Below are 25,782 nucleotides of genomic sequence, written 5' to 3'. Positions count from 1 at the left end.
CACACACACACACACACACGCACGCACGGCACCCAGGCCAGGCAGCACAAGGGCCCCTCAGCTCCACGCCTGTGCTATGCGACCTGGAGCCTGCCCTTCCCTGGGCCGGCTGAGCCTCAACCCCAGGAGTGGCCATCAGGGGTTTCTGTGTCCCGAGCGAGGTCCATGACACACAGGGAGGATGCGGGCACTGAGGGGCGCTGTAGGGGCGCTGGCCTGCAGGCAGACATGCCAGGGGCTCTGGGGATGGGAGCAGGGCTGCCTGGAGAGGAAGGGCCAGCGAGGAGGGAGCTGAGCCACCTGCAGCTGGGGAGGCACCTGCAGTCCCGGGGGCTCTGGGTGAGGAGGCCTTGTCCCGTCCCCCCAGGGCCATCTCCAGGGGCCCGGGCATGGCCAGGACCAGTCTGGTCTTGCCCCACTCGGCCAAGGCTTCCAAGGGCCTGGCCCGTCTTTAGCCACAGTGCCCCCCGGTGGCCCCGCTGAGGAGCCTGGGGGTGCAGGTGGACCTGGAGCCAGCGCCTGAGCCCTAGCAGGCCTTGAGCGGGGCCGGGGGTCCGAGTGCTCGGCTAGCGGGAAGCCGTGGGAGGTAGGATGGTGGCCTCTGTGCCGGGAAGATCCTCGGCCGCTGCGGGTGAGGGTGGGCGGGACGCAGTACCCACAGCGAAGGCAGGGGAGACCCGGAGAGGCTGGTGCAGCCGGGGACCCAGGCCTCACTGGAGCGCTGACCTGGCACTGGCCCCCGCCGGGCGCCCAGGCCCTGTGGTGTGTACGGACAGGAACTGCTCTGCACCTCTGCCCTCAGCCACACTGGAGGTGGGCCTGCTGGCCCCGGCCTCCTGACTGGGGTCCCGTGTGGAGGGCGGAGCCACAGCTGACCCCGCAGGCCCGCTCCCTGCGCCCGAGGCCTGTGGCTTCTCCTCAGCAGGGCCAAGCCCGGGCTGAGGACTTCGGGGGGCCCAGGGACTGTCGCCTCTCCAGTCACTGCCTGAGTGGAGAGACTGAGGCTGTGTCAGCAGGCGGAGCCCTCCTGCCTCCAGAGGACCCGTCACCCCGCATGCCCACCCGCGGGGAGCAGGCTGGCCAGGCCACAGGCGGGGCTCCGCACCCCTAAACACCACACACCTCAGGAGACAAGCCCAGCAGCCAGCACCGAGGTCAGAAAGTTTCATTCGAACCTGCCCCTCACACAGTCTCCGCTCAGCTGGCCAAGTCCAGTCACTGCAAGCCGGGCAGACCATCCCCTGTGGCCCCCTTCCCCCCTCCCCCTTCCTGCGCTGCTGACCAGAGCCCTGGCCGTGGACTGAGTGCAGCCCCTGCCCAGCCTTGGGCAGTCAGCCCCGCCCTGCCCACCCCCCCAGCAGGAGGCCAGTGAGCTGAGCCTTGGAGGTCTGGGCTTGGCCTGGGGGGGCCTGGTGGACGCATCGAGGGCCAGGCGGCATGGGGGCGTCAGGCTCACATCACCGCCTCCATGTGCAGGATCCGCAGGGCCTCGGAGATCTGGGGGCTCGTGTCCACCTGGCCGTACATGCCCACCAGGAAGGCGCGGTGCAGCAGCATGGCCGCGTGCTCTGGGGAGACAGGACTGCGGGTGGGCCACAGGGGCAGGGCCGCAGAGGCGCCTGGGGGCGGGCGGGACGGGCCGGGGCGGCACGCACCTTGGCAGAGCAGGGTGTATTCCGGCAGGTTCCGGAGGGCCGTCTGTGCCACCTCGAAGTCCCGGCTGCCCAGGCAGTACATGAACGTGGGCAAGAAGTCGGCCGCGATGCTGAGAAGGCATGTGCTCAGTGGGCACCTCCCCTCCACGCCCAGACGGCCCAGGCTCCAGACTCCACTCGAGAGCCCACGGCCAGGCCCCGCCCCCCACTCCCCCCAGCCCCACGCGGCTCACCTGGGATTGTTCTGGATGGAGCGCAGGGCCAGGCTGAAGGCCAGGCTGCGGCACGCCTCCTCCTCGGAGCTCATGAGCCGCTGGAGGTTGGTCTGCAGGGCAGGGGCGGAGTGTGACCGGGCGGCCTGCTGTCCAGGCACAAGCCCTCAGCCCCCAGGGTCACGGCCTCCTGACAGCCGTGCGCTGACAAAGACGACGACAACAGCGGCAGGGAACCCTGCCCCCAAGCCCCCCCCCGGTGCCTGGCCAGCTCTGGGACCTCAGACCTGTCGGCGAGTTCCAGCCCCGAGCAGAGCGGTGGCCCTGCCGTGGTCCATGCTCGACCGTGGGCATTGGGGGCCGGGTTCAGACACCCCCACCCCCAGGGCTTCCCCGCCAGCGCCCACGTGGGCGTCTCCATGCCGGCTTGCGGACGCGGGCACAGCACGAGCTGCCGACACCCCAGGAGGAGCCGACGGGGGGCAGCAGGTCGGCCCCCGGGAGGCCCCGCTCACTCACCGAGAAGAAGCCCAGGATCTCGGGTCTCCGCCGGGACATCTCGTCTATGTCACCCAGAACCTCCAGCAGGTCTGTGGGGGCAGGGGTCACACGAGGGGGGCGGCTGCAGCAGGACCGGCCGGCAGTGCCTCGTGCCACCCGCCAGCAGGGACAGAGGTCAGGGGCGTCCCAGGCGCTGGCCTAGCTCTGCGGGCTCCCTGGGTGCAGTGTGCCCATCACTGGAGCCCCCGCCTCCTGGAACCTTCTGCACTGTCCTCGGCGCTGGGTAAGGCCCAGGAGGAAAGCACCCCCCGTTCTGCTGGCCAGTGACCAGCCACGGCGCCGGCCAACGGGGAGCTTTCAGGGTGCACACCCTCCCCGAGCCGCTCCAGCCTCGAGGGCCAGGGATCTGCATCTGTGCCAGGCTCCTCTGACGCCCCACCCCTCCTGCCAGGTGGCAGCTCAGCCCCAGGCACACGTCACTCCCTGGCCCCGAGGCCTCCTCTCCTGCAGACACCGCCAGCCGCCAGCTCCCCTTTGCCGGTACCTCCGCCCCCCGCCCCCCGCCACTGCAGGGTCTCCCCAACCTCCTTTGCCTGCAGCCGGCTGCCCTCCCTCCAGCGCCCTCTGCACCCCCAGGAGGCAGCAGGCCCGCCCCTCCCAGGCCAGCAAGGCTGCTCTTCTGGGTGCCCTGCAGGGAGGCTCTAGGCCCGGCCCCAGCCTCACCCTCAACGGTCTGGCCTCGGGAGAGCCTCTTCATGTAGGGGGCCATCTCAGCTGCGGTCAGCGGGGTGAAGAGGGAGACGCTGACCAGGGGCAGGGAGCCCGCCGAGCTCTCATCTGGAAGACAGGAAGCCAGGCCTGTGGCTGCGGAAACACGGCCGTCCCGGAATGCTGTCTATGCAGGGCCGCCCGGAGGGCGATCAGGAAACACCCACATCGAGGCTGCAGGACCCGTGGGTACAAGCGGGTCGTCCTTGCCCAGCAGTCCCCGAATCACAGGCCAGAAGGTGCCCCCCCAGCGGAGCCGAGCGCTCAGCCGGGTATGCAACAAGGAGCCAAGGGGGGCGCCTGTCACCTGCTGCTCCCTTCCTGTGCTCTCCTGGCATACAGCAGGCGCTCAATAAAGGCACCTGAGTGCTAGGCTCTGTGCTAAGTGCTGCACGGACTGCCGCGAGCCACACTCACACCCGCGATGGACAGCAGAGCAGCCCTGAAGGGCCGGCGCCTGTGGGCTCAGTGGTCACTCGCTCACTCATCAGCTGGTCGGGGACGCAAGGAGCACCGCTGGCCCGGCCTGTGGGGGCCACGTCACTGTTGCACGTGAGTGCCAGACACAACAGTGGGGGGCCCGGCCAGCTTCCATGGTGGGGCGGGGTGCTATGGGATCACACGGGCCACAGCACCCCTCAGTGCTGCCTGCACATGCCCGACTGGGGCCGCCGCCCAGGGACACCTGAGCCGGTCTAGGGCTGCTGCTGCTGGGGTGGCCAGGCCTGGAGCCTCCCCAGAACCCTGGGCCCACTCACCCTCTCCCTCCTCGTCCAGGCCGTGGTCGGCTCGGCCATCCCTGCTGGGCAGGCTCAGCCCCGCGAGGAGGGACTTGAGCATCACCAGGTCACTGCTGTCGAAGGACAGGTCGCTGGGGAGAGCACAGGCGACTGTGAGGACACGGCTCCAGGTGGGGGGGCGGGCAGGGCCCCGACCCCAGGAGGCAGCAGGTCTGTGACCTGGCGGCTGCCCGCCTCAGGATCCCCGGGCCACCCACGGCCACGTGCACTCACTGGAGCGCGCCCGCGTGCTTCTGCAGGAAGGCGGCGGCTGCCGGCGCGTTGCAGGTGATGTACCTGTGGGTGAACTGCACGAACTTGCTGAGGAAGGGAGCCAGGTGGCGTGAGGACTTCCTGTAGTTCTGCAAAGGGGCCACCGTGCGATGCAGAGCTCGGAGCTGAACACGCCCGCCCAGCCGTCTGCCTCCCAGGCCCCCCAGGGACCCTGGGCACCACGGCCACCACCACCTCTGGCCACTGGGCTTAGGTGGAGGGTCCCGAAGGGTCAAAGGGCCTCGTCCTTCATGACCTCCGTGCAGACAGGGAGCCGTGACCACAGGGCCACAGGCTCAGCGGAGGCACAGCGGGTGCAAAGACGCAGCCCTGAGTCCCCACTGTGTTTGGAAAAACGAGGGGTTTGCCCAGACCTCTGAGAAGTGGGGGCCTTCCCAGGCGCTGGTCCCCAGGGGCAGCCAAGGGGCTCTGCTTTCCCGCAGGGATCCCAGGAGCCCCCACCCAAGGGCCTGGCCAGGGCGGTGGGAGCAGCCGGAGGAGCTGAATGGGGACTGGTGGGGGCAGCTGGCTGAGGAGGGCGCGGGCGCGCAGGGCGGCACCCACCAGCAGCAGGCGGATGAAGGAGCGCAGGCAGTCCCACAGCGCCCCCTGGTGCTCGCTCTGGAACACCTGCGGCTGCAGCAGCTCCAGCACGCCCAGCACGTGCAGAAAGAAGGTCAGGTGGTTCTGCTGCCGGAACTCCTGGAAGTTGAGGTGGGTGCGGCCGTGCAGGAGTGCAGCGATCATGGGCAGGTGCCTGGAGACAGGAAGCGCGCTGGGTGGTTGGCCCGCCCGCCACTGGGCAGACCCCACCAGAGTCGGCTGGACGCCCAGCTGATCCGAGGCCTGGCCCACCGTGCCCGGCCCCAGGCCTATGAGGAAGTGCAACGTGCCCGCGCCCTGGTCTGGGGGCCCCTGCCCTCCCGCCGAGGCCCAGCCGCTGGGCTCCAGCGCCTGGCCAGGCTGTGCATGTGCCCGCATCAGCTGTCAGCCCAGACCTGCTCTCAAACGGCATCGGGAGTGGGGAGGCCGTACCTGAGCAGCAGGAGGGGGTGAGCCACCGCCAGCTTCCGACAGGCCATGTTGGCGTCAGCCACGCGGCTCTCGGACGCCCGGGAGTCGCTGGTGTCGGCGAGGAGGGTGATGAAGCGGTGTGTGAGCACATCCAGCTGGGAGGAAGGGGTCAGAGGCTGGGCTGCTGCCTGCAAACCTCGCTGCCCGCCCAGAGCCTGTGCCCCTGAAGGAGCTGCAACCGGGTACCACGGGGCGTGCGGGGTCCGGGGGCCAAGGTCCCCGTCCTCCAGGGCCGGGCAGGCCAGCAGTGACCAGGGAAGCCTTCCTTCCCCCAGTGTCCCTGCAGGTCGGCAAGCCCCAGCCAAGGTTTCCAGACAAACGCACACGCACGCACACACACTTGAGTCAACCCCTTTCCACAGAACAAACGCTCTCACTTCTGCCGCAATGACCTGGCGAGCGGGGGAAGCGTACGCTGTGTGTGGCGTTAGAGACGTGCACAGAACGGAGGAGAGTGGCCAGGAGACAGCAGCTCCTCCGGCGCCAGGACCAGTGGGGAGGCCCCGCCCACCACCCCGCCCACCCCCAGGAGAAGTGGAGGCAGGGGTCCCCGCAGGGCCCACCAGAGGCGGACAACAAGCAGGTGGGCCTGGCCCATGGCAGAAGCCACGCAACCACAAAGAAACGCACCACCCATGCAGCTGTGGCCTGCGTGGGTCTCAAAGGAACTACACTGAGTGACAGGAGCCCACCCAGAGGGCGCACTGAGTCTGTGGACAGAAAGCGCAGCTAACGCGCGGGGAGAGCGGAGGTGACGAGGTGACGGGGAGGGGCAGAGGGCGCCCCGGGCGAGGGCACGCTTGCTGGCTGTGCGCCGTCTCAGGGTGGGCGCCGTCAAACCTCACCACCCGCGCCACACGCCCTGGGCCGGGTCCCTCACTGAGGAAGGACGGGGACGCAGGAAGACAGGGGTCTCTGCTCCACAGCGAGGACCTCTAAGGAGAAAAGCCACATCCGAGCGCCTCCACACGGCCGGAGGCACAGGCCGCAGACACGACCCCGCCTCGCACCGGATTCCTGCTTGTTTCCAAATCTGAGGAAACGTGTCCCTCTGTGTCCTGTTTGCGTGCCCCGCTCAGAAGCAACAGACGCAGCGAGCGGGGCGCCGGCTCACCTTGCAGATGCTGCTGGCGGTGGCGCCCACGCTGCGCAGCAGGACCTCGGGCGCGTGCACGCGGAGCTCCGGCCGCTGCAGGTAGAGCTGCACAAGCAGGTCCTGGCAGCGCTGGCCTGGCAGGCTGGGGACGGGGGTGGGGGGGGGGGTGAGGGCCAGGGCGCCTCCTGCTGCCGGGGCTGAGCCGGCTCACACTGTGGCGCTCCCATCAGCACAGGGACACCCTCACCTGTCACCCCACTGCTGGATGCAGCCGGTCAGGTGCACCGTCACCTTCCTGATGCTGTCATCGTCCCCACGGCAGCAGCTGAGCAGCAGGGGCAGCCGGGCCTGAAGGAGGTCGCCGTCCTGGCTCCTGGTCTCGGCCTCGGCCAGGATCAGCTCCACCAGGCCCAGGAGCTCGGGGCCCTGGACCTGCAGCGCCAGCTCCTCCCGCCGCTTCTGCAATGGGCACCCAGTCAGCCAGCCCCGGATGGACCAATGGGCTCGCACACGTGTCAACCCAGCCCGCAGGCGGGTGCTCCCCATGACCTGCCTGAGGGGTGCGCTGGTCCCGTCCCTGCCAGATCCGAGGCACGTGGATGCAAGCCCAGAGGAAGTCCAGGGAGGCCGAGGGGTCAAACCTGGGGAGCAAGGAGCCCCAGGAGCGTGAGGCCGTCCGTTTCTGGGCACGGAAGGAAAGCAGGGCGGGGGCAGGCGGAGGAGACAAGCTCCTTGGGGGGACACGGTTAGGCCACCACACTCCCAGGGGCTCCTGAAGGGCCCAGATCAGCCGTCCTGCCTGACCTCTCCCTGCCCCACGCTGGCCCTGCCCACCCCCGGACTTGCCAGCCACAGAGGGTCATTTGGTGCCCACGTGGCACAGTGTGATGACAGCCGTGGGCGTGACCTGGGGAGAGTGGGCTGCTCCGGGCCTGGCTGCCTGCCCTGGTGGTCACATGCAACAGGGACACTGGGCCAGCGTGCTCTGTACCCCAGGAGGCGATGCCCACTGACAGGCCCCTGCCTGGGGCAGTGGTGCAGCCAGGGCTGGGCGAGAGCTGCAGGGCCCGGAGGAAGAGGAGGGGAGGTGCGGGGTCGGATGCCTGAGCCTCGGAGCCGCGTCCCCGCTGGGCCCGGCCGCTGGCAGGTGGGAGGAGGGCTCACCTGTGCTCCCGGTTCTTGCCCAGCAGGACCCGGATGCACTGGTGCAGCGTGGACCAATTGGACTGGTGCGTGAGGAGGGCCAGGAGGTAGGGCCGGAAAGAGGGCACCTGCGGGCCGGGCTGACCTTTGCCCTGGGGAGGAAGGAGGCCTGTGGGCGCTGCCCGAGGAGCAGAGGGGCCATTCGCAGGAGGCGGCAGTGGCCGCCCCTCCCTGCAGGGCCCGGCACCCCCTGCTCAGAGGACCCGTCCCCACAGCGGCGCTTGGCTCCTGTCTGTCAGCCATGGCACCGCCGAGTCCCCTCTGCGAGCACCTGGGCCCACAAGCACCGACCCTCCCAGCTGAGTGCCCAGCAACCAGCTCTGGCCGGTCGGTGTGACGGATTGGAGGGAACGTGGATGAGAACAGGGCCCCGGAGTGGCCAGGGCCCGGGTGCCGGTCCTCGCCGCGCAGCCCACCTTGCTCCGGGAGAACAGCAGCCTCTGCTGCAGGTCGGGGCAGCTGCCGATCACCTCGGGGTCCAGCGTCTCCAGCCAGTCCACCAGGAGCCCCGAGCAAGGCCCGAGCCGCACGGCCTCCAGGCTGCAGGGAAGGGCGGGGGCTCAGTGACGCCCTCGGAGCTGCCCATCAGACCTGCCTCCCCGCGGCGCAGGCTCACCTGCTGCCATCGGTGTCCTGCTGCCCCGCGGCCAGCGGCTCCTCCTCCTGCAGCAGCAGGGAGCTCACCACCGCAACCGGCCTGGAGGCCGGGAGGGCAGAGGCGGCCGAGAAAAGCGCCGTCAACAGCTCCTCCAGGTGAGGCGACCTCACCCTGATCAGGCCCTGCAGGACTGTGGCAGGGACAGAGGCGATCGGTGTGTCATTCCAGCTTCAGATGGAGCCGGTGGCCCTCAGACCGCCTGACTCCAGACGGACAGTCCCCGATCCTGTGCCAACAGGGGCCGGTGTGCCAGCCCAGGCCGGCCAGCAGTGGGTGCAGCTTGGGACCTGCCTCAGGGTGAGAGCTGGGGAGCCACAGGACTGGCTCACGGTGTTGGGTGGGGGCCTCGGTGGGGGCAGCAGGGGCGCCAGGGGTCCTCACAGGCCCACATACCTTTGCTGATAAGCTCAGGCTCCACACCACACTTCTCCCCAGCCTTTAGGGTGGCAACGAGGGCCCGGACGGTGGAGCTGACCACCTCCATGTCCCCACGGAAGGCCAGGGCCTCCGCCAGGTGCAGGAACCCACTCCGCACTGCAGGAACACGCCTGTGTGACCCCGGGCCTGGCGTGGCCTCTACCCCCACCGGTCAGCCTGGTCTGTCCAGAAGCCCCTGAACTGCCGACCCCACTTCCCTCCCTGGGAGCCTCCCCAGAGCACTGCCCTACACGGCCTGGCCTCGCCCACAGGAGCCAATCAGGCCTCAGGGCACGCAGACCTGAGCACGCAGCTGCCTGTGCTGACAAGGCCGTCGCTCCCCACGGACCAGCACACGGCTCAACGCCCCCCTCCCGCCCTCACCGTCGCTGATCCTGCGCTGGGCCGAGTACTGAGCGGCAAACAGCTTGAGCTGGGCCTGCAGGGGCCCGGCCTCCACGCCGGGGCTGTCCAGCCACTGCAGCATCTGCATGAGCACTTTGAGGAAAAGCGACGAGAAGCCAGAGTCCTGGGGCATGCAGCGCTGTGGGACAACATGGCACATGGCTACGCCGCTCAGGGCCGCCCAGGCTGTGGCCAGGGACACGGTCACAGCAGCTGTCAGGGTGCTCCCCAGGTGCCCCCCGGCCTCAGTCGTCACGGGAACACCAGTGCAGGCCACTGGGGGCAGCAAGAGCGGGGAGATTAAACGAGCGTAACGGGTGGAGACACAAACGGTAAGGTACACTCGCACGTAAACCTGAGCAGGTGCGGCGACTGGCCGATCGGTGCGTCCGGGTGGGAGGCACTCGGCGGACACCACCCCTCGGCTCCTGGCTGGACACTTCCCGGGGGGGGGGGGGGGGGACGACCGCCCAGCTCACCCCCCGTGCGGACAGCCCACCTGGTACTGGCTGAGCAGGCGCAGCAGAGGGCAGGCCAGGAAGTGGTGCCGCTGCATGGACACGGCCAGGGCGCCTCCGTGCGGGGAGTTCAGCAGCGAGGCCATGGCCTGCAGCAGGCGCACCGCGACGCCCGTCCCCTCGGGGCTCCCCTGGCGGACTCGCGCCAGCTCCTGGCCCAGGGCCTGCTGCAGCGCCAAGGCCACGGGGCGGGCGCTGGAGAGCTGCCACCGTGGGCCTGGGCTCAGCGGGAAGACCTGGGCAGAAGAAAGGCAGTGGTTGGCAGAGATGCGGCCGAAAGGGGCCCTCAGCCCTCACCGGCGCCCCTCACGACCACGCTCCCCCTCTTGGCCAGAGGCCGGTCCCTGCAAGGCTCTCCGTCCAGGGAGGGCCCGGGCCTGCGTGGGGACCCCAGCTCAGGAGCGAGAGCACAGCGAGCACACTGCCCTCGGCCCTCCATCCGCAGGCGGCCTCCCCCGGCGGGCGGTGCAGGGAGAGCGAGCGTGCGAGTAGGAAGGTGGTCCTGCACCTGGTAAACGTGGCTGCACGTGGAGGGCACACACGGACACGGGACCACCACCGCGGGGCTCGTGTGCACGTGTGCCAGGAAGAGGGAAAGCACGGACGCAGGAGCAGAGGGAGGGCGGGCAGAGAGCGGGCCCGGGGCCTACAGCCAGCCAGAGGCAGGCTGCACGCTGAACGCACTAGAAATCGCCAAAACACACTGGACACAGCGTGTCGCACTCGAGCCCCTTCTCAATAATGACGCAAAGGCACAGGCACGGCCACACCTGTGACCTGCAGGCTCGTAGGACACACGAGGGCAGGTGCCCGCTGGAGCCAGGCCAGAGGCCGGCCACTGCTGCTGGGCGGTGGTGGGAGCCACGGCACCTCTGGGCCGTTCTCAACACCGAAGGCGTCTCACAACCACCCAGAGGCGGGCCTGCTCTGAGCCTGCTGTTCTGGGGGAGGACACGGGGGCACCGGGAGGGTCAGCGGAGTCTCAGGGCCAAGCCCTCCCGGGCAGGAGGAGACAGACAGCTGGGACGCCGGCTCTGAGGCCCGGCAGTGTGGCCGCACCTGCAGGAACATGCTGGCCAGGTCGTCCTCGGGGCCGAGCACCCGCACCTGAGTCATGGCCCGGATCCTGCCCTGGCCCGGAGGCGGCTCCGGGCTGCTTTTGGGTTTGGGCGCCTCGGCACTGTCTGCGGGAAAGGGAGGTGTCGGTTCAGAGTCCCCGCCTCGCCAGACCCCACCCGAGAGAAGAGCGGACGTGTGGCCGTGCGGGGCCGGGGCAGGAGCCCAGACGCTGGCCGGCAGCCACCATTTCCCCTGGGTCTGGGCTGGGCTGGTACCTCGCCGCGGGGGCAGGGAGGCCGTGAGCAGGGAGTGGAACGTCTGGCCTCCGGACGCTCCTCGCTCGTGCTGCACCTCCACCAGGTGAGCCATGTAATCTGTGGAGCAGCAGCTGGGTGTAAGCACCACGGGCAGAGCTGCCCCCCCCCCCCCCCCCCCCCGCTCCGGGCCCGCCAGCAGGAGCAGGAGTGCTGGGCACCCCACCCAAGGGCGTGCTGATGCCGGGCTGGCTCGATGGACAGGGACGGCCTGGCCTCTCCTGACAACCCCAGCCTCTACTCCTGCTCGGGGATACAGCTCCCCTCCCCCGCCCCCTCAGATCCCAAGCTCCGGGCTGACCGCCAGGTCCCAGACACTGGCTGGCCAGCGCGGGGACCCAGTCCTTACTCTTGTCCATGATGTTCTGCTCCAGGGTCTGGGGGTCGTGGGCCACGGCCTGGTCCAGGTGCTGCAGGAGCTTGCTCATGCTGGACACGGGGATGCCGAAGGACTGCACGAACAGCAGCAGCTGCTGGGGCTCCAGGTCCTGCAGGGCTGAGGCCACACTCACTCAGCCAGCACCAGGGGCCGGTTCTCCCGCCCCAAAGGCAGCTCGAGGTGCAGCCGGGTCCCACACGCGCTCCACGGCTGTGTGCCAGCCCCGTGGCTTCTGGCCTCTTGGCTCTGAGCTCCCCAGCACCCCCCGTGGCTCCCGAGCCTCCCACGGGTCCAGGCTCCTTCGAGCACATCCTCCTCCCGTCCGCCCAGGCAGCCACCGCTCCCTAAACTGCTTCCTGCGTCCAGCCCTGCCTGCACCGCCCAACAGGACATCTTCCAGCACCAGGAGCGGCCCTGCCTTCCTTCCCCCTCCAAGTTCCGGGTGGCTTGGTCCTTGTCCCCACAGACGGCTCACGCCGGGCTCTCTGCGGAGCCTCCCCCGCCCAGCCCAGCCCAGGCCATACCGGCGTCCACCAGCCGCGGGACCTCGGAGCGGATCATGCGCAGCTTCAGCCAGTCGGGCAGCAGCAGCGCCTCTTCGGACGTGTCCACCAGGAAGGCCGTGGGCAGGGGCTTCTTGTCGGGGAACCAGATGTCCAGCAGGGCCTGGAACTCCTCGTCACCCGCTGGGGAGAGACAACAGGGTCAGCAGCAGACACGGCTCGGCCGAGGAGCCCAGCCCCGTGCACTGAGGCCAGCGGGGGGAGCCCAGGCGGGGGGAGCAGGTGCTTCCTCGTCTCGTCCGGGAAAGTCTAGGATCTGGGGGATCGCGGAGAGTCAGCTGAGAGTGGACTTGTCCTTCGTGAAACCCCGTTTCCCTGCTGGGCCGGGAGAAGGGGCGCGAGCACAGGAAGGCACCCGGGCACTGCCCATGGGCATCACATAACCACAGGCCAGTGTGGCCGGGCAGTGAGGAGTCACGGCCTGTCCATCTGTGGTCCGACCGTGTGGGTGCTGCTGTGTACCCCCCAGAAGCCTCTGGACAGGCAGGGAGAGGACTCCCCAACACGTCCACTCCAGGGGACACCCATGAGGGCTGGGCCCTCCGACTCTGCACTCACGAGGTGGGCAGGCTCCCCCACGTGAAACAGCAAACCCCTTCCCCACAGGCTGCTCACCACGGGGCGGCCCCAGCGTCAGCAGGATGACCATGGCGTGCACCACCAGGATGTGCATGGTGGCCGTCTCCCCGCTGCTCCAGCGAAGGAAGACCTGGTCCTGCGACTCCGACTGCAGGGAGAGGAGGCGTGAGGGCGGGCGGGCTCTGGGGGCGGGCGGGCTCCAGGGGACGGCTGCCTGCCTTACCCAGCTGTACACCTCCTCCCCCTCCTTGCTCTTGCGCATGCGCCGGACGTAGCGGGAGAAGATGGAGAGCAGCGCGGCCAGCACGGCGTCCGACTCGGCGCTGCAGGAGCGCTTGGAGAAGAGGTGGGACATGATGGTGGAGCGCTCCACGATGAGTCGGGCCACGTCCTGGGGGAGCAAGCCGTCAGGGGCTCCTCTCACGCAGCCAACAGCCCAGAGCCGGGCACCAAGCTGCCCCAGACACCACGCCACGCTCAGCCTGGCGCCCAGGGCAGGGGAGGGGTGCCGGCAGGGCCTCTCAGACACACGGACAAGAAGTGCCAACAGGGCTGGGAGGAGAAGGGCAGGGCCCCGGCACTCCCTGGAGGGGACACAGCCCTGACAAGAGCCACCCACCCAGCGTGGAGGGTCCGCGGACACCATCCCACGAGCGCCAGGAGGGTGAGGCCTCAGGACCCACAGGGGAGGCCGTGCACCGTGTGCTGGACCCCGGCAACGGCTCCGCCCCGCAGGGGACCGTGCTCTCCGTGAGGCCCTCATCGCGGGCTCGCTCGCAGGAGCCCACTGGGTCCCAGAGCTGCCGCCAGCCCCTGGGAAAGCAGATCCACGGAAACGAGAGGACAGACGTGGGCCCTCCCGGCAGCATGCAGAGCAGCCAGCCAGGCCCACAGCAACAGGGCAGCCAGGCCTGGGGCCATGGCGGCTCGTCGGGCAGCAAGCGGCCCGATTCCCCCGCCCCTGCTGCCAGCTCTGAACGAAGGTCCCGCCTGGAACCGGAGCCCCTCACCAGCGCCAGGTCGCTGTGCGGGCCCTGCTCCTCCACGGGCGTGTGCTGGGACAGGTAGACCAGGTAGGCGCTGACCGTCTGCGGGTCGGTCTCCATGTGGACGGCCTGCTGCAGCGCCAGGGCGGTGGAGGCGCTGACGCTGTGGAACAGGGGCAGCCGGGGCAGGTCGCGCAGCAGCCACTGGTAGCCCTGCAGCGTCTCCGCGTCCCCCGAGTCCTCCTCCGCCGGGGGCTCCTTCTCCTCCCCGTCCCGGTCACGCAGGCTGCCCTCCGACAGCACCAGGGACAGGCCCTGCAAGCGGACGGGGGTCAGCGGGCCTCCACCATGCCTCCAAGGGCACCCCGACGGGGCAGAGGGGGCACGAACAGGCTCCCGAAGCCCCGGGCGCACGCAGGCTGCCGCGGACGGACTGCGTCCCGTTAGAGCTGCCCCAGCAGAGAGAGCAGCACAAGCACGCGTTCCGCAGCCCGGAGGCACCACGCCAGGGTCCCAGCTGCCCGGGAGGGACACGGGGAGAGGGCAGAGGCGGGGCTGGGGTGTCACCAGCACAGCCCTCCTGTGAGAACCAGGCAGCAGACCTGGTGGGCACGGCCACCGGCCGGGAGGAGAGCCGCTTGCGGGGCGGGGCGCACAGGACAGCGGGCGGCTGCGCTCACCTTCATGGCCAGCACCCGGGAGGCCACCTGTGAGGAGCCGAGGCGCCGCAGGAAGTAGTCCAGCACCTCGCAGGTGGTCTGCTCGTCCGCCTTGGGGCCCAGCAGCAGGTCCTGCAGGCGGCCCAGGAGCTGCTGCTGCTTCTGCTGCCTCTGCGGGGACAGGGGGGCCTCAGGGCGGGCGGGGGGGGGAGGGGCAGGAGGGGGAGGGGGTGGGGCCGGCACACACCTGCCGCTTCCTGGCCTTCCGTTCCTTGCTCCCGCCCTCCTCCTCCTCCTCCCCGGAGGCGGCGTCGTCGGCCGCGTCGTGCAGCAGGAACTCGCACAGGCACTGCACGGGCAGCACGTCCAGGGAGCCCTCGCTGGCCTGCACCAGGTCAGCCAGCCAGGGCATGGACTGCGAGGAGGCCTGCAGGGGCCAGGACGCGGCTCCTTCAGCTTCTGGCCGTCCTCGTCCCTTCCCCACCCCTCGCCCACGCCCGCGTCCTGTCCGGCCCTGCCTGGCATGGGCTCACCAGGGCTGGGGTGCGGCAGCCCGGCAGGGCCCGCCGCCCGCCCGCCCGCCCGCCCACACTCGCCTGCCTCTGGATGATGTTGAGCAGGAAGTCTGGGTTTCGGCTCCGACACAGCAGGTGCCCAAGGCGCAGGGACTGGTTGAGGCTTTTCACTTGGTCCAGGATGTGAGGGGGCGGCCTCCGCGGGGGCCCCCTGCGAGCCCAGAGCACACGGGAGAGGCCGGTCACACAGCCCCGGGCAGCAGAGGCGGGGCCAGGACGCCTGCTGCCCGAGGCTCCCTCCTCCCAGCCCTGCCACTCTCAGCCTCCCCAGGCCACGCGGTCTCAGGGCGACTCCCCCCGCCACCCCCGTCCGGCCCCTTCCCCCCCACCCCCACGCCAGGCTCTGTGAGAGCCGAGAGCGGGGACTCAGCGCAGCTCGTACTGGGGGTCGAGGCTGGTGAGCTGCGACAGGAGGAGGCTGCTGCTCTCGGTGATGGTCTGCTTGGTGGAGGCAGCTGCCAGGTGCCCCTCAAACGCCAGGATCTCCTGCTTCTCCCGCTGGGAGGTCTGCAGCTCGCGGTTCAGCATCTCGGTGCGGGTCTCCTCGTCCGTCAGGGTGCAGGGCGGGTAGGAGTAGTTGCTGAGGCCAGAGGGAGGAGCGGTCACCAGGCATCGAGGCGCTCAGGGCCCGCCTGGTGCCCAGCTTCAGCCGTCAGGCCCCACTGGGAGCCCCGCAATCCAAGTCAGACATCCGCACGGGAGCCCGTGTTTCCGGAGCCCAGGCCTGGCTACCCACTCGCCCTCCACACATCAGCCCGAGGTGTGCAGAGCCGTGTCCCCAGCCCGGGCCGCACGCAGAGCCGCACACAGCGCCGCTTTCTGGGCTCACTGAGGAGCGAGCGAGCAAGGGGCTCAGGCTGAGCCGGGCCTGCCGTGCAGAGGCGGGTCACCCGTCGGCCCCCAGCAGCTTTCACACCGGCTCCTGACAAGCCACCTTGTCTCCGGCGGCCTCACCGTCCGGCCCCCATTCCTCTCCGTCTGTCCTACGTCACACCACCCTCTGCCTGACCCCACGCGGGCCCCCAGGCCGCCCCTGCAGCCAGGAGGAGGGAGTCAAGCTCTGGAGACGGAGATTCAGAAACTTGAGGCCCAAGGAACAGGGACCCCAGCGCACTCGGCTGGCGCTCCGCCTCCCGGCACAGACGGCCGCCCCTCAGGTCCACAGCTGCGGGCGAGCCAGCGTACTTGGTCATCACCATTTCCATGAGCATCTTCAGCGTGGGGTACTCCTCCCAGGCGGCCAGACCTGAGGGCAAGGAGACAGCAGGTGGCAGCGGGACACAGCACCCCCACTTAGCCACCACCAGCACCCGGGGTCCCCGGGCCCCCTTCCCAGCCCGCTCCCCCAGGTCCTGACAAGCCAGACGCCCAAAGGAAGAGCCGCCAAGGCCCAGCCAGGATGCGCCCTGCGGCCGAGGGCTCACCGATGTTCTCCGGGTTGAACGCGGCGACAACCAGCAGGAGGGGCCAGGCCTTCCAGTAGAGGGTGGAGATGGCGAGGTTGGGAGGCTGATACCTGCAACACAAGGGTGTCGACAGCCAGCCTCAGCCGCACGCGTCAGGGGCTGACCAGCTCGGCAACTGCTTTCAAGTTCACAGCCCGGGCCTGGCCGGTTTGCTCAGTGGATAGAGCGTCAGCCTGCGGACTGAAGGGTCCCAGGTTCAATTCCGGTCAAGGGCACATGCCCAGGTTGCGGGCTCGATCCCCAGTGTGGGGTGTGCAGGAGGCAGCCGATCAATGATTCTCATCATTAATGTTTCTCTCTCTCTCCCCCCCTCTCCCTTTCTTTCTGAAATCAATAAAAATGTATTATAAATAAACGAATGAATAAATTGCGCAGCCTGGGCTGTGCCTCACTGTCTTCGGGGGGAGGTTCTAAAATTCAGGGGTGGCGACGGTTGCCCAGCCTGTGGACGCACTAAAACACGGAGTCACGAGGGAAGCACACGTGGCTCTCCACACAGGGCGGCGGGAGAGCAGCGCTGTCCAGAGACAAGGCGTGCGTGTGACCACACAGGGCGAGCCTGAGGCCCGAGGGAGAACAGGGGCCCCGGAACCCCAGGGCGGCAGGAAAGCACCTCGGGCTCCGGTGGGCTGGCTTCACGCTTTAGCCCCGGGGGAGGGAGGGAGCGTCAGGGCAGAGCGAGGGACCCGGACCGGGCGCCCAGGCCTACCCCGGGGGAGGGAGGGAGCACCAGGGCAGAGCGAGGGACCCGGACCAGGCCTACCCCGGGGGAGGGAGGGAGCGTCAGGGCAGAGCGAGGGGACCCGGACCAGGCCTACCCCGGGGGAGGGAGGGAGCGTCAGGGCAGAGCGAGGGACCCGGCCCGGGCGCCCAGGCCTACCCCGGGGGAGGGAGGGAGCGTCAGGGCAGAGCGAGGGACCCGGCCCGGGCGCCCAGGCCTACCCCGGGGGCAGCTGGATGTTCTCGGGGTGGTGGTAGGTGCACAGGTTCAGGACGGCGTCAAGCAGCTGGACCCGCTCCACCTTCAGCACTTCCACGTCTGAAACGCAAGGCCCAGAGCCCGTCAGTGGACACCGAGGCCCAGGGTCAGGCCGCGGCACCAGGAGCAAGAGGACGGGCCTGCTCCCAGAAGCTGGGACGGAGGGAGGACTGAGGGGCACCAGGAGGAGCCACCCTGGGGAAACGGAGGCAAGCGTCCACTGGGTGGCGCCGGAGCCGGTCTGGCGAGCAGGCAGGACTGCCGGGGGTAGCAGCACAGCGGGCAGGGGGAGCTGACCTGAGTGAGAGCCCCTGGCGGGCGGCCGGCGCCCACTGGGCCAGGACAAGCCCCGAGGGACCCTTACCGTCCGCCTGCACGGCCGCAGCTCGCTTCACCAGGTGGTCAGCCAGCTCCATGGCGTCCGCGGGGCCAAGCGGGAGCTCGCGGGACAGCCCGATGACCAGGATGCGCATCAGCGTGTCCTCCAGGATGGGCACCTCGGAGCACAGGCGGAGGAAGAAGCTGTGGGGGAGCAGGGAGAGGCTGGGCTCGGGGGGCCAGCCAGACTGGCAGGTGACCCCAGTGCCAAGTGCTAAAGGGGCCACCACCCCCCCTCCCGGCCACTTGTTCCTGAGGCCTCTGGACACGGCCTGGCCTCCCAGGGAGGAGCCTGAGAAGGTGCCGGCCCTTCGGGGCAAGGGGCGGCCAGCAGAGCCTGCGAGCCCCCAAATGGACCGGGGAGTGTGCGGGGAGCGGCACCAGCAGCAGGGACCGGGGGGCGCCCGGGGCGGGGCGCTGGGCTCGGGGGAGGCGGCGGTTTGGGAGCCACCAGGGGTGGAGACGGGAGCCCGGGCGGAGCTCCTCTGGGAGAGAAGGCGGCACCGGCGGCGGCGGCGGGGGCAGGGTGCGCGGACTCGTCCTGCCGGCACGCACACTCACTTGCGGTCGCTCTCGGGCGGCCAGTTGTCCCACTTGTAGTAGGTCTCCGGCTGCTCGGTGAAGAGCACCTTGTGGAGGCTGCGGGGAGGCAGGCAGAGCCGTCAGGGGTGCCCCGGGGCCCTCCCAGCCGCCCGCCAGCTCCAAGGCGGGCACGGCCCCCAGGGGCGGCTATTTCCTAAGGCCTGCGACGCCCCACGCCCTCCCGAGGGCCGGCAGCAACCACGACAAGCAGCCCCGACAAGGCCCGCGGGCTGGCAGGTGACGGGGGGTGGACATGCCCCAACCCCGGGCACACGGGACCCCACCTCCGCCCTGTCCGGAAGGCCTGCCCGAGGTCACAGCACAGGGTGACCCCGTGTCAGCAGCACCAGGGGCTGCTGCTGCCCACTGGCTCCTCTGAGGCTCGTCAGCCAGTGGCCACATCCAAGGGGACAGACAGGCTCCTGCGTGGCCAGCCCTGTCCCTCCCGGTGCCGTAAGGGCAGCACGCCCCAGGCCGCACCAGTGCACGTAGTCCTTGGGGGCCATCTTGCTGATGGAGGGGACGACGGTGTGCAGCCACCAGACCGCGTCCCTCTGGATGGCGGCGATCTGGTTCTGGAAGGAGCGCAGCACCTCGAGGTCTGAAAGGGACACGCAGGTCACCGGGGCGCCTGAACGCAGCTCACGGCCACCACGCCTCCCAGGGTCCAGGTCAGGCTGGCACGGGGAGGGAGGCCTGGGCCCTGGGGCATGGCCGGCAGCCCAGGAGCACCCCTGCACCCTGCTGTCTCCGACCGGGACCCCCAGTCAAGCCTGGCCCGATCCTTACTCTTCTTCTCTCCCTTGTCCCAGGCGATGCCGGCCTCCTTCACCTGGGCCGTGATGCCCAGCATCATGGACACGGCCAGCACGTCTGTGATGTGCACCACGAACCGCTCCTGCAAGCACAGCCCAGCACAGCGGCTTACACCCAGGCCTCACCCCAGGCCTAGCACTCCGGCCGCTGGACAGGACACCGGTCCATAGGGCGCTGGGAAAGCCCGTCCCAGGAGAGGGCCAGGCGGGAGGAGGTCAAGGGACCAAGAGCCTGTGGGAAGGAGATGCAGCCAATAGGGCTGGACAAGCGTGCACCACACGGCCCTGCCCCGGAGAAGCGTGCACCACACGGCCCTGTGCCAACTCGCCTGCGTGGCATGTGACGTCCTCCACACCCGGCCCCAATCCCTGCGTTTAACCTCCCTCCACCCCGTCGCTCTCTCTAAATCCCACCCAGAGCAGACCCAGCCCGCAGTCCCCATCCCCTGGCTCCCTGGCCCGCCAGCTCCCATCTGTCCCCACCGCCACACCCAGCCCAGAGGGGTCCCTGGCCAGCCCCTCCCTGGTCCTCACAGGACGGAGCCCGCTGCCCCCTGGGACTGGCCTGCACACGTGGGCACTGTGTGTAGCTGAGAGGCAGCGAGCGTGAGCGCCCACCTTGAACTCCATGTCCAGGTACTGCGGCTCCTTGCGCTCCTGCATGAGCCCCAGGCAGAAGGCCTGGAAGTTGATCTCGTGCTTGGTCTGTTTGATGATCTCCCGCAGCAGGGCCCGCGAGGCCCGCAAGTAGTCGTCCTTGTTGGTCAGCAGGTCCTGGAACACCATCGCCAGGAACTGGGGAGAGACCAGCAGGGAGCTCAGCGCCAGCGCCAGCGCCCCAGGCCCGCCCCCAGGGCCTGGCTCGGCCCTGCCAGAGCCCCCAGCCCTTCCAGGACACGGTGCCGCCTGTTTTTCCAAAGCCCCACAGGGCGTGCTAATGCGCAGTCACGCCCAGCGTGGACCCACCCCGCCCGATCCCAGGCCGCCGGACGAGCCTCGAGAGCAGCTCTGCATCGTATTCGCCCCCCGCCGGCAGCTGCCCTGTGGGAGCCGGTCCCTGCTCAGTGAGGGGACAGATGACAGCAGACACGGGCTGCAGGGCACCCAAGCCCTCGGGCTGAGCAGCCGGCTCAGCCCCACACCAACTCCAAGCAGACCCCTGGCCACCACCTCTCCTGACAGCGGCTACGGGACGAGAGGGCAGCGGTGACGTCTGGCAGTGTCCGCACGGATTTTTCACATACGACCAAGTGGTTCAAAACCTGGCACGTTAGTCACAGGAGTGCTGTTCTTAGGTCTCCTCAGAAGGGACACTGAACACAAGACTCACTGCTGGGCCCCAGGCCAGTGCCAGGAGGGCCGAGGGACACGTAAGGGACCCTCTGGAGCTGAGTGCGAGTCAGACAGACTCAAGTGCTCCCAGTGCCCTGGGCACGGCCCGCCACCCCTTCGCGCGTTCTCCCACGCGCTGGGCGCCACACGCGGCTTCGGCTAAACAGCTGGCTCGGCGATGAGGCCGGCGCCCTCTCCAACCGGTGGTGGGTCCCAGGCGGCGGCACGTGACGCCCAGCGGCCGCCCTACCTTGGGGGCCAGCTCCGCGCTGTGCTGCAGCACCGTGTACAGGATCTGCATGTTGTTCGGGTTCCGGGCGTTGGACAGCTCGTTGAAAATCACGAACTTGATGGTGGTGCCCAGGTTGTCCTTGTGCGCGTTCAGCAGCTCCCTGGACATGGGCCGAGCAGGTGGGCGGCGGGTGAGCACGAGCCGGGCTGCCCCAGGCCCCTCCCGCCCCCCCGCCCCGGCCGCCCCCCCCCGCCCCGGCCGCACCTGATGCAGAGCATGTAGTGGTTGAGGAGAACCTTGGGCTTGAGGCGGATCTTGATCAGGTGGGAGATGACGTCCATGTCCTCGGCGCCGTGCGTGTTGCAGTTCATGCACACGGACATCAGCAGGTCCTGGGCCGGCCGCGTCAGCTGCAGGGAGGCCGAGTCACCACCAGCCCCGAGACTCGGCCACAGGCCGGGCCCAGGGGGCGACCCGTGTGCCGCCCTCACCTTGGGGTTCTGCAGCCACATCTCCAGCTTCTGCACCGTCATCAGCCGCACTTCCTTGTAGCCGCAGGTGGAGGTGAGGAGCCGCAGGAGGTTCCGCGAGACGTTGTCAATGGGCTGGCGCCGGTTGAGCTGGTCCCGCAGCATGTCCAGAACATACTCCTCCACACTCTCCGTGAGGTCTTCATACCTAGGCCAGAGGGGAGGAAGGGAGGAGGCAGGAGGGAGGGAGGGCGGCTCTCCTCCGAGCCCACCGTCTGCCTTCCAGCCAGCCAGCCACACACGCACACACACACACACACACACACTTACACACATACACTCACCCACTCACACACACACTGACACACACACATGTACACTCACACACAGACACACACTTACACACTCACCCACTCACACTCACTCACTCACACACATACACACACACATGCACACTCACTCTCACACACACACACTGACACTCACACACACACACACACACACACACTGACACACTCACACTCACAGCGGGGGCCGGGCCGCACCCTACCTGGGCATGAGCTGGCCCTCCTGCTCCGGGCTCAGCTTCTCCTCGGCAATCAGCAGCTCCGTCTGGCTGTCCTCCTCCTCAGTGAGGGAGGGGTGCGGGCTGCTCCCTGCAGATGGAGGCCTCATGGAACATGCACCCGCCTGTCCCGTGAGCACCTACGCCCCTAATGCCGGGCTCCCTGGCGGGAGTAACCCCAGCACCCCTTCCGCTGAAAACCCCGCTCCCTCCCCAGCCGGACCGGCTTCTCACCAGCACTGAGGTCGCCTCCGCTGCGCCCGGCCTCCCCCTGCAGGAGCATGCTCTTGGGGGGCATCCTGGTGTTGAACGCCGTCTGGATGTTGTCCACGAACGCCTTGCAGTGCGGGCTGTCCACCCAGATCCGCTCCCCCAGGGAGTCCTCGATGTACACCTGCGGGGACAGAGGCTGGCGTCCAGGCCCCCGGGCAGCTCGAGCGCTGGGCCGCGGGGAGAAGCCAGGCAAGTGCTTTCCCACACGCCGCCAGCCGCCTGGAGGGGGCTCCCAGGAACCCGCCAGCGGCCCGTGCAGGGCCATCAGACGGCCACCCCCGAGGGAACGCTGTTTGCTTCTTTCCCCTCCTCTCCCGGGGCACTCGGTCCTCTTCACCCCACAGCAGGGGGGGACCCACCTTGACAAAGATCTCGGGCCAGTTCTCGTCCTCCTCGTACGCGGCCATGAGCAGGCTGCAGGCCAGCACGGACACCAGGCTGTTGCCCTTGGCCTTGAAGTTGATGGAGGCGTCCCGCCGCAGGAGGCTGCAGAGAGCCTGTAGGAGACGGCGCGCGGGTCAGCCTCCCTGCACACGGGCAGAGCCAGCTGCTGGGGGGAGGGTGTGCGTGGCTGGGAGGGGGCAGCCGCACGGCCCTCGGCCTGCTCCCCCGCCCCCTCACCTCGATGACCCCCTCTGTGGCGAAGATGTTGGGCTTGGTCTTGGCCAGGTACATGAGGCTCAGGTACAGGGCGCTGTCGGGCTTGGCCCGGGTGACCTTGAGCTGCTTCACGGCCCCGCACAGCACGCCCTCGATCCTGTCGTCGTTGCCCTCCAGCTCGGCAGCCTCGATCTCGTCCAGCAGCGCCGGGGGCGGGACTGCGGAGCAGGAGGCGCAGAGGCTGCCCATCAGGTTCCCCCCAAAGCCACGGGCCCGACCGCCCCGAAGCGAGGGTCTCGGGCGATGGCCCCGCTGGCTGCTCCAGGAACAGCAGTCCCCGGCAGGTGGGGGCAGGACAGTGACGGCCAGGCAGGCGCGGCGCGGATGGCCCACGTGCGGACCAGCCGCCTCCTGACCTCCCTGCCTCCCACACCTCCCCCGGCTTCTCCCGCAGCACATCTGTTTTTCTACAAGTTGTTCAATCCGTCCCAGGTTTTCAAATTAGTTAGCACAATGCCATTCGGAGCCTTACTTTTCCTTCCAGTGGCGGCCGCTGCGTGGGTGGTCTGTGCCTCACACTTACACACATACACTCACCCACTCACACTCACACACTCACTGTGGGGACACCTGAGTGTCTTTGCAAAGAGCCCTTTGAGTTTCACCCATTCGTTCTCTTAACTTCCTCAGCTGCAGACTTAGCCCTGGCACCTGCTTCCCCACAGAGTGCCGTCTGATCTCCACCCTCACTGCCCCTGCTCGGTGCCCACAGGGCGGGTCGGAGGGACTGGGAGCGAGCAGGGTCCCGCCTTGACGACACCCTCAAGGCCGGACGTTAAACAGCGGAGCAGCCTCCTCCCTGTTCTGCGGAAATCGTGCCGGGCTGTGCGGCTCCGCTGGCTGAGCGTCTTCCCGGCAACGAGAGGCGGCCCTTCAATTCCCAGTCGGGGCCCAGGCCCGGGGGCTGGGCTCCATCCCCGTGGGGGTCGTGCAGGAGGCAGCGATCGATGTTTCTCTCTCCCTTCCTCTCTCTCTCTCTCTCTCAAACCAATAAAAAAACTATAAAGTCGGTTACCATCCAGAATGTTCTTAAATAACCACATTTCACTTTTATCTTCACAGCCACCCTCCAGGGAGGTGATGCTAAAAACAAAGGGAGCTCAGGCAGTAAGTGAGCGTCGCGGCCTCAGCCCTGCAGACGCTCAGGCTCCACCAGCGCGAGGGGCCCAGGTGAGGCCCCTGAACGAGGGTCAGGGGCCGGGGCAGCTGTCGCCTGACTCACTCCCAAAGCTGTGTCCCCGACCCTGCGGTCCCCGGGGTCCCTAGTGGCACCAAGTCCAGCGCAAGCCTCCCCCCACCGCCGGCCTGACCCCTGACCCCTGCGTGCGCCCAGCCTCGCTGTTCCCCGAGCGCAGCTCCAGCTGCCGGGCGGGCGCGGGCCTCCGCCTGGCGGTCCTTCTCCAGGACCCTCTGCCTGTGAGCCCTCCGCCCTCCACGAGGCCGGGTTCCCACTGCAGCTCCCTGGCGGCCCCTCCCCACAGCTGTCAGCGAGCACCTAGACGCCCAGCCTCTGCGGCCCTTGACAGCTGACAGATCTGACCTACGGGTCACGGAGCCACCGGGTAGGATCCATGGGGACGCGAGGCAGGAAGCGGGGCAGGTGGGCTGCAGAACTGGAGGCTTTGTGTCAACAACAGGACCCGGGGCTGCGCCTGTCCTGGTCACCGCACCCCGACAGAATTCGGAGGCCCAAGAGGTGCAGCCCCCCCCCCCCAGTGCTGGCCTGGAAGTGGCCCCCGGATCCCGGGGGAGGGACGGGGTGGGCGACATCCTCAGGGGGAGTCTGGGCTCCGACTGACCTTCGATGGGGACCACGGACGGCTCTTTAATCGACGGAGAGATGGCGCGCTTTTCCGCCACCGCGGCCTCGGCCAGGCGGCCCAGGGCACTCAGCGGGGGCGTGGCGGGCAGCTTGGGGCGCTTGGCCAGGCCGGGCAGGGACGAGGCGCCGGCGGCCGCATCCCTCTTGCGCTCGGACGGCAGGCCGGGGGCCGCGGGCTTCAGCAGGGCCGACGCCGCTTTGGAGTCGCTGGCCTGGCCCTTGGAGCCCAGGGCGATGAAGTCGCCGGGCGGAGGGTGCCCTGCGGGGGGAGGGGGGACGCGTGCGCCTTCACCCAGCGGCCGGGGCGGGGGACCGGGCCGGGTCCCACCTCCCGCCACCTCGGGGGCCCAGCGGGGGCCCGGGGGCAGGGCACGGGGTCCCCGGCGGATGCCGAGGGTCGGCGCCGCCTGCCAGCCGGGCACCGGGTCTGAGACGGGGACTCCGGGCACCGAGGCCAAGCTGCGTGCCCGCGGCCCCAGCTGGCAAAGGGCGAGGCCTGGGTCCCCGCCGCCTCCCGCAGCCCGTAGCGGCCAGGGCACCGGCGGGCGCCGCCGCAGGGGGAGCGCGCACCTGAGGTCTTGGCCGCGGCGCTGGGCCTGCGCACGGCCGGGGCCTTGGCGCGGTTCATCGCGTCGCCTGCTCGCCGCCCCGCGCGGGGCCGTCACCGGGGGACACCGGCGCCAGGCGAGCGCTCGCCCGCTCGCTCATTCATTCGTCCCGCGGCCACGCCGGCCTCGGGCCGGGGGCGAACGGGCCCCGCCGGGCGGAGCGGGCCCGAAGGAGCCGCGCGAGCGCCGCCTGAGAGCCGCCTGGGGGTCGGGGCCGCCGGCAGCAGCGAACCCAAGCCAGCTACGCACGGCACCGATCGCCCCGCCGCTGCCACCGCCAAGGCTCTACCCCGGAACCGGAAGTCGACTTTAGCGAATCAACTTCCGGAAAAACCAGAAGCAAAACAACGCGGCGGGGAGGGTGGGCACGGAGGCGAGAGGGGCTGCGGCGCCTGCGCGGGGCCTGCAGCGCCCTCTGGCGGCGGGAGGCTGGCGCTGCCCCGCAGCCGCGGGTGTCTGTCCGGTGGCCTCGGGGTTCTCGTCTACATGCGGGACCTTCAGAGACCTGCTCTCCCATTTGTGGGTCCCGGGGAGGCTCTGGGGTCCCCACGTGGGAGGCAGGAGGGGCCCAGGGGACACAGCGTCAGAGCAGGAGGGACTTGCCAACTCCAGCGGGTCCCTGGGCATGGAGGCCGCCCCTCATCACAGCCTGGGGCTCCTGGCCTGCGCGGGGGTCACTGTCACAGCGACCCAGCCGCCTCCTCTTCTTGGGGGTCTCGGGCCATCCTAGGGCCTCAGCAGCCGTCTCCCCACCAGGAGCAAGGAACCTGGAGCAACAGCCTGGCCCAAAGCCCGGCCCTTGCCCGCGACCTCCTCTGGGGGAGCCATGGGGTCCCTAAGAGCTGACCCCCCACATGGCGCATGGGGGAGCGGGACCCCAGGGAACCGAAGCCGCCGGGTCAGAGCTGTGAAACGGTGTTCGGATCT

At 69.3% G+C, this 25,782-nt stretch overlaps 1 protein-coding gene across 2 annotated transcripts; it reads right to left on the bottom strand.

Annotated features, from left to right (window-relative positions):
- Window positions 1-1,149: 1,149 nt before the first annotated feature.
- On the bottom strand, window positions 1,150-25,128 carry INTS1 (integrator complex subunit 1). Of its 2 annotated transcripts, none has more exons than XM_059699451.1 (46): window positions 24,818-25,128; window positions 24,225-24,506; window positions 22,387-22,583; window positions 22,125-22,262; window positions 21,727-21,886; window positions 21,479-21,583; window positions 20,949-21,142; window positions 20,722-20,867; window positions 20,476-20,617; window positions 19,512-19,688; window positions 18,868-18,976; window positions 18,559-18,679; window positions 18,058-18,135; window positions 17,483-17,640; window positions 17,082-17,178; window positions 16,098-16,189; window positions 15,859-15,919; window positions 15,056-15,253; window positions 14,695-14,824; window positions 14,346-14,525; window positions 14,120-14,269; window positions 13,464-13,754; window positions 12,677-12,844; window positions 12,490-12,601; window positions 11,836-11,997; window positions 11,282-11,428; window positions 10,894-10,992; window positions 10,619-10,743; window positions 9,541-9,795; window positions 9,021-9,180; window positions 8,613-8,753; window positions 8,178-8,349; window positions 7,978-8,101; window positions 7,523-7,653; window positions 6,912-6,999; window positions 6,606-6,817; window positions 6,377-6,500; window positions 5,224-5,357; window positions 4,753-4,945; window positions 4,150-4,277; window positions 3,895-4,007; window positions 3,092-3,205; window positions 2,387-2,457; window positions 1,889-1,980; window positions 1,656-1,765; window positions 1,150-1,568 (listed from the first exon to the last, which is right to left on the bottom strand). In XM_059699451.1, the coding sequence occupies exons 1-46, from the start codon at window positions 24,873-24,875 to the stop codon at window positions 1,453-1,455; spliced, it is 6,555 nt and encodes a 2,184-aa protein (XP_059555434.1). In that variant the 5' UTR covers window positions 24,876-25,128; the 3' UTR covers window positions 1,150-1,452. The 2 variants fall into 2 exon arrangements, with proteins under 2 accessions (XP_059555434.1, XP_059555435.1); XM_059699452.1 differs by having other exon boundaries at window positions 20,949-21,135; window positions 21,478-21,583; window positions 24,818-25,127.
- Window positions 25,129-25,782: the final 654 nt, after the last annotated feature.

The sequence above is a fragment of the Myotis daubentonii genome, chromosome 5 (assembly GCF_963259705.1).
Source record: "Myotis daubentonii chromosome 5, mMyoDau2.1, whole genome shotgun sequence".
Lineage (NCBI taxonomy): Eukaryota > Metazoa > Chordata > Mammalia > Chiroptera > Vespertilionidae > Myotis > Myotis daubentonii.
Note: the sequence above shows the minus strand (reverse complement) of the source record. Positions and strands in the feature narration are given on the sequence as shown.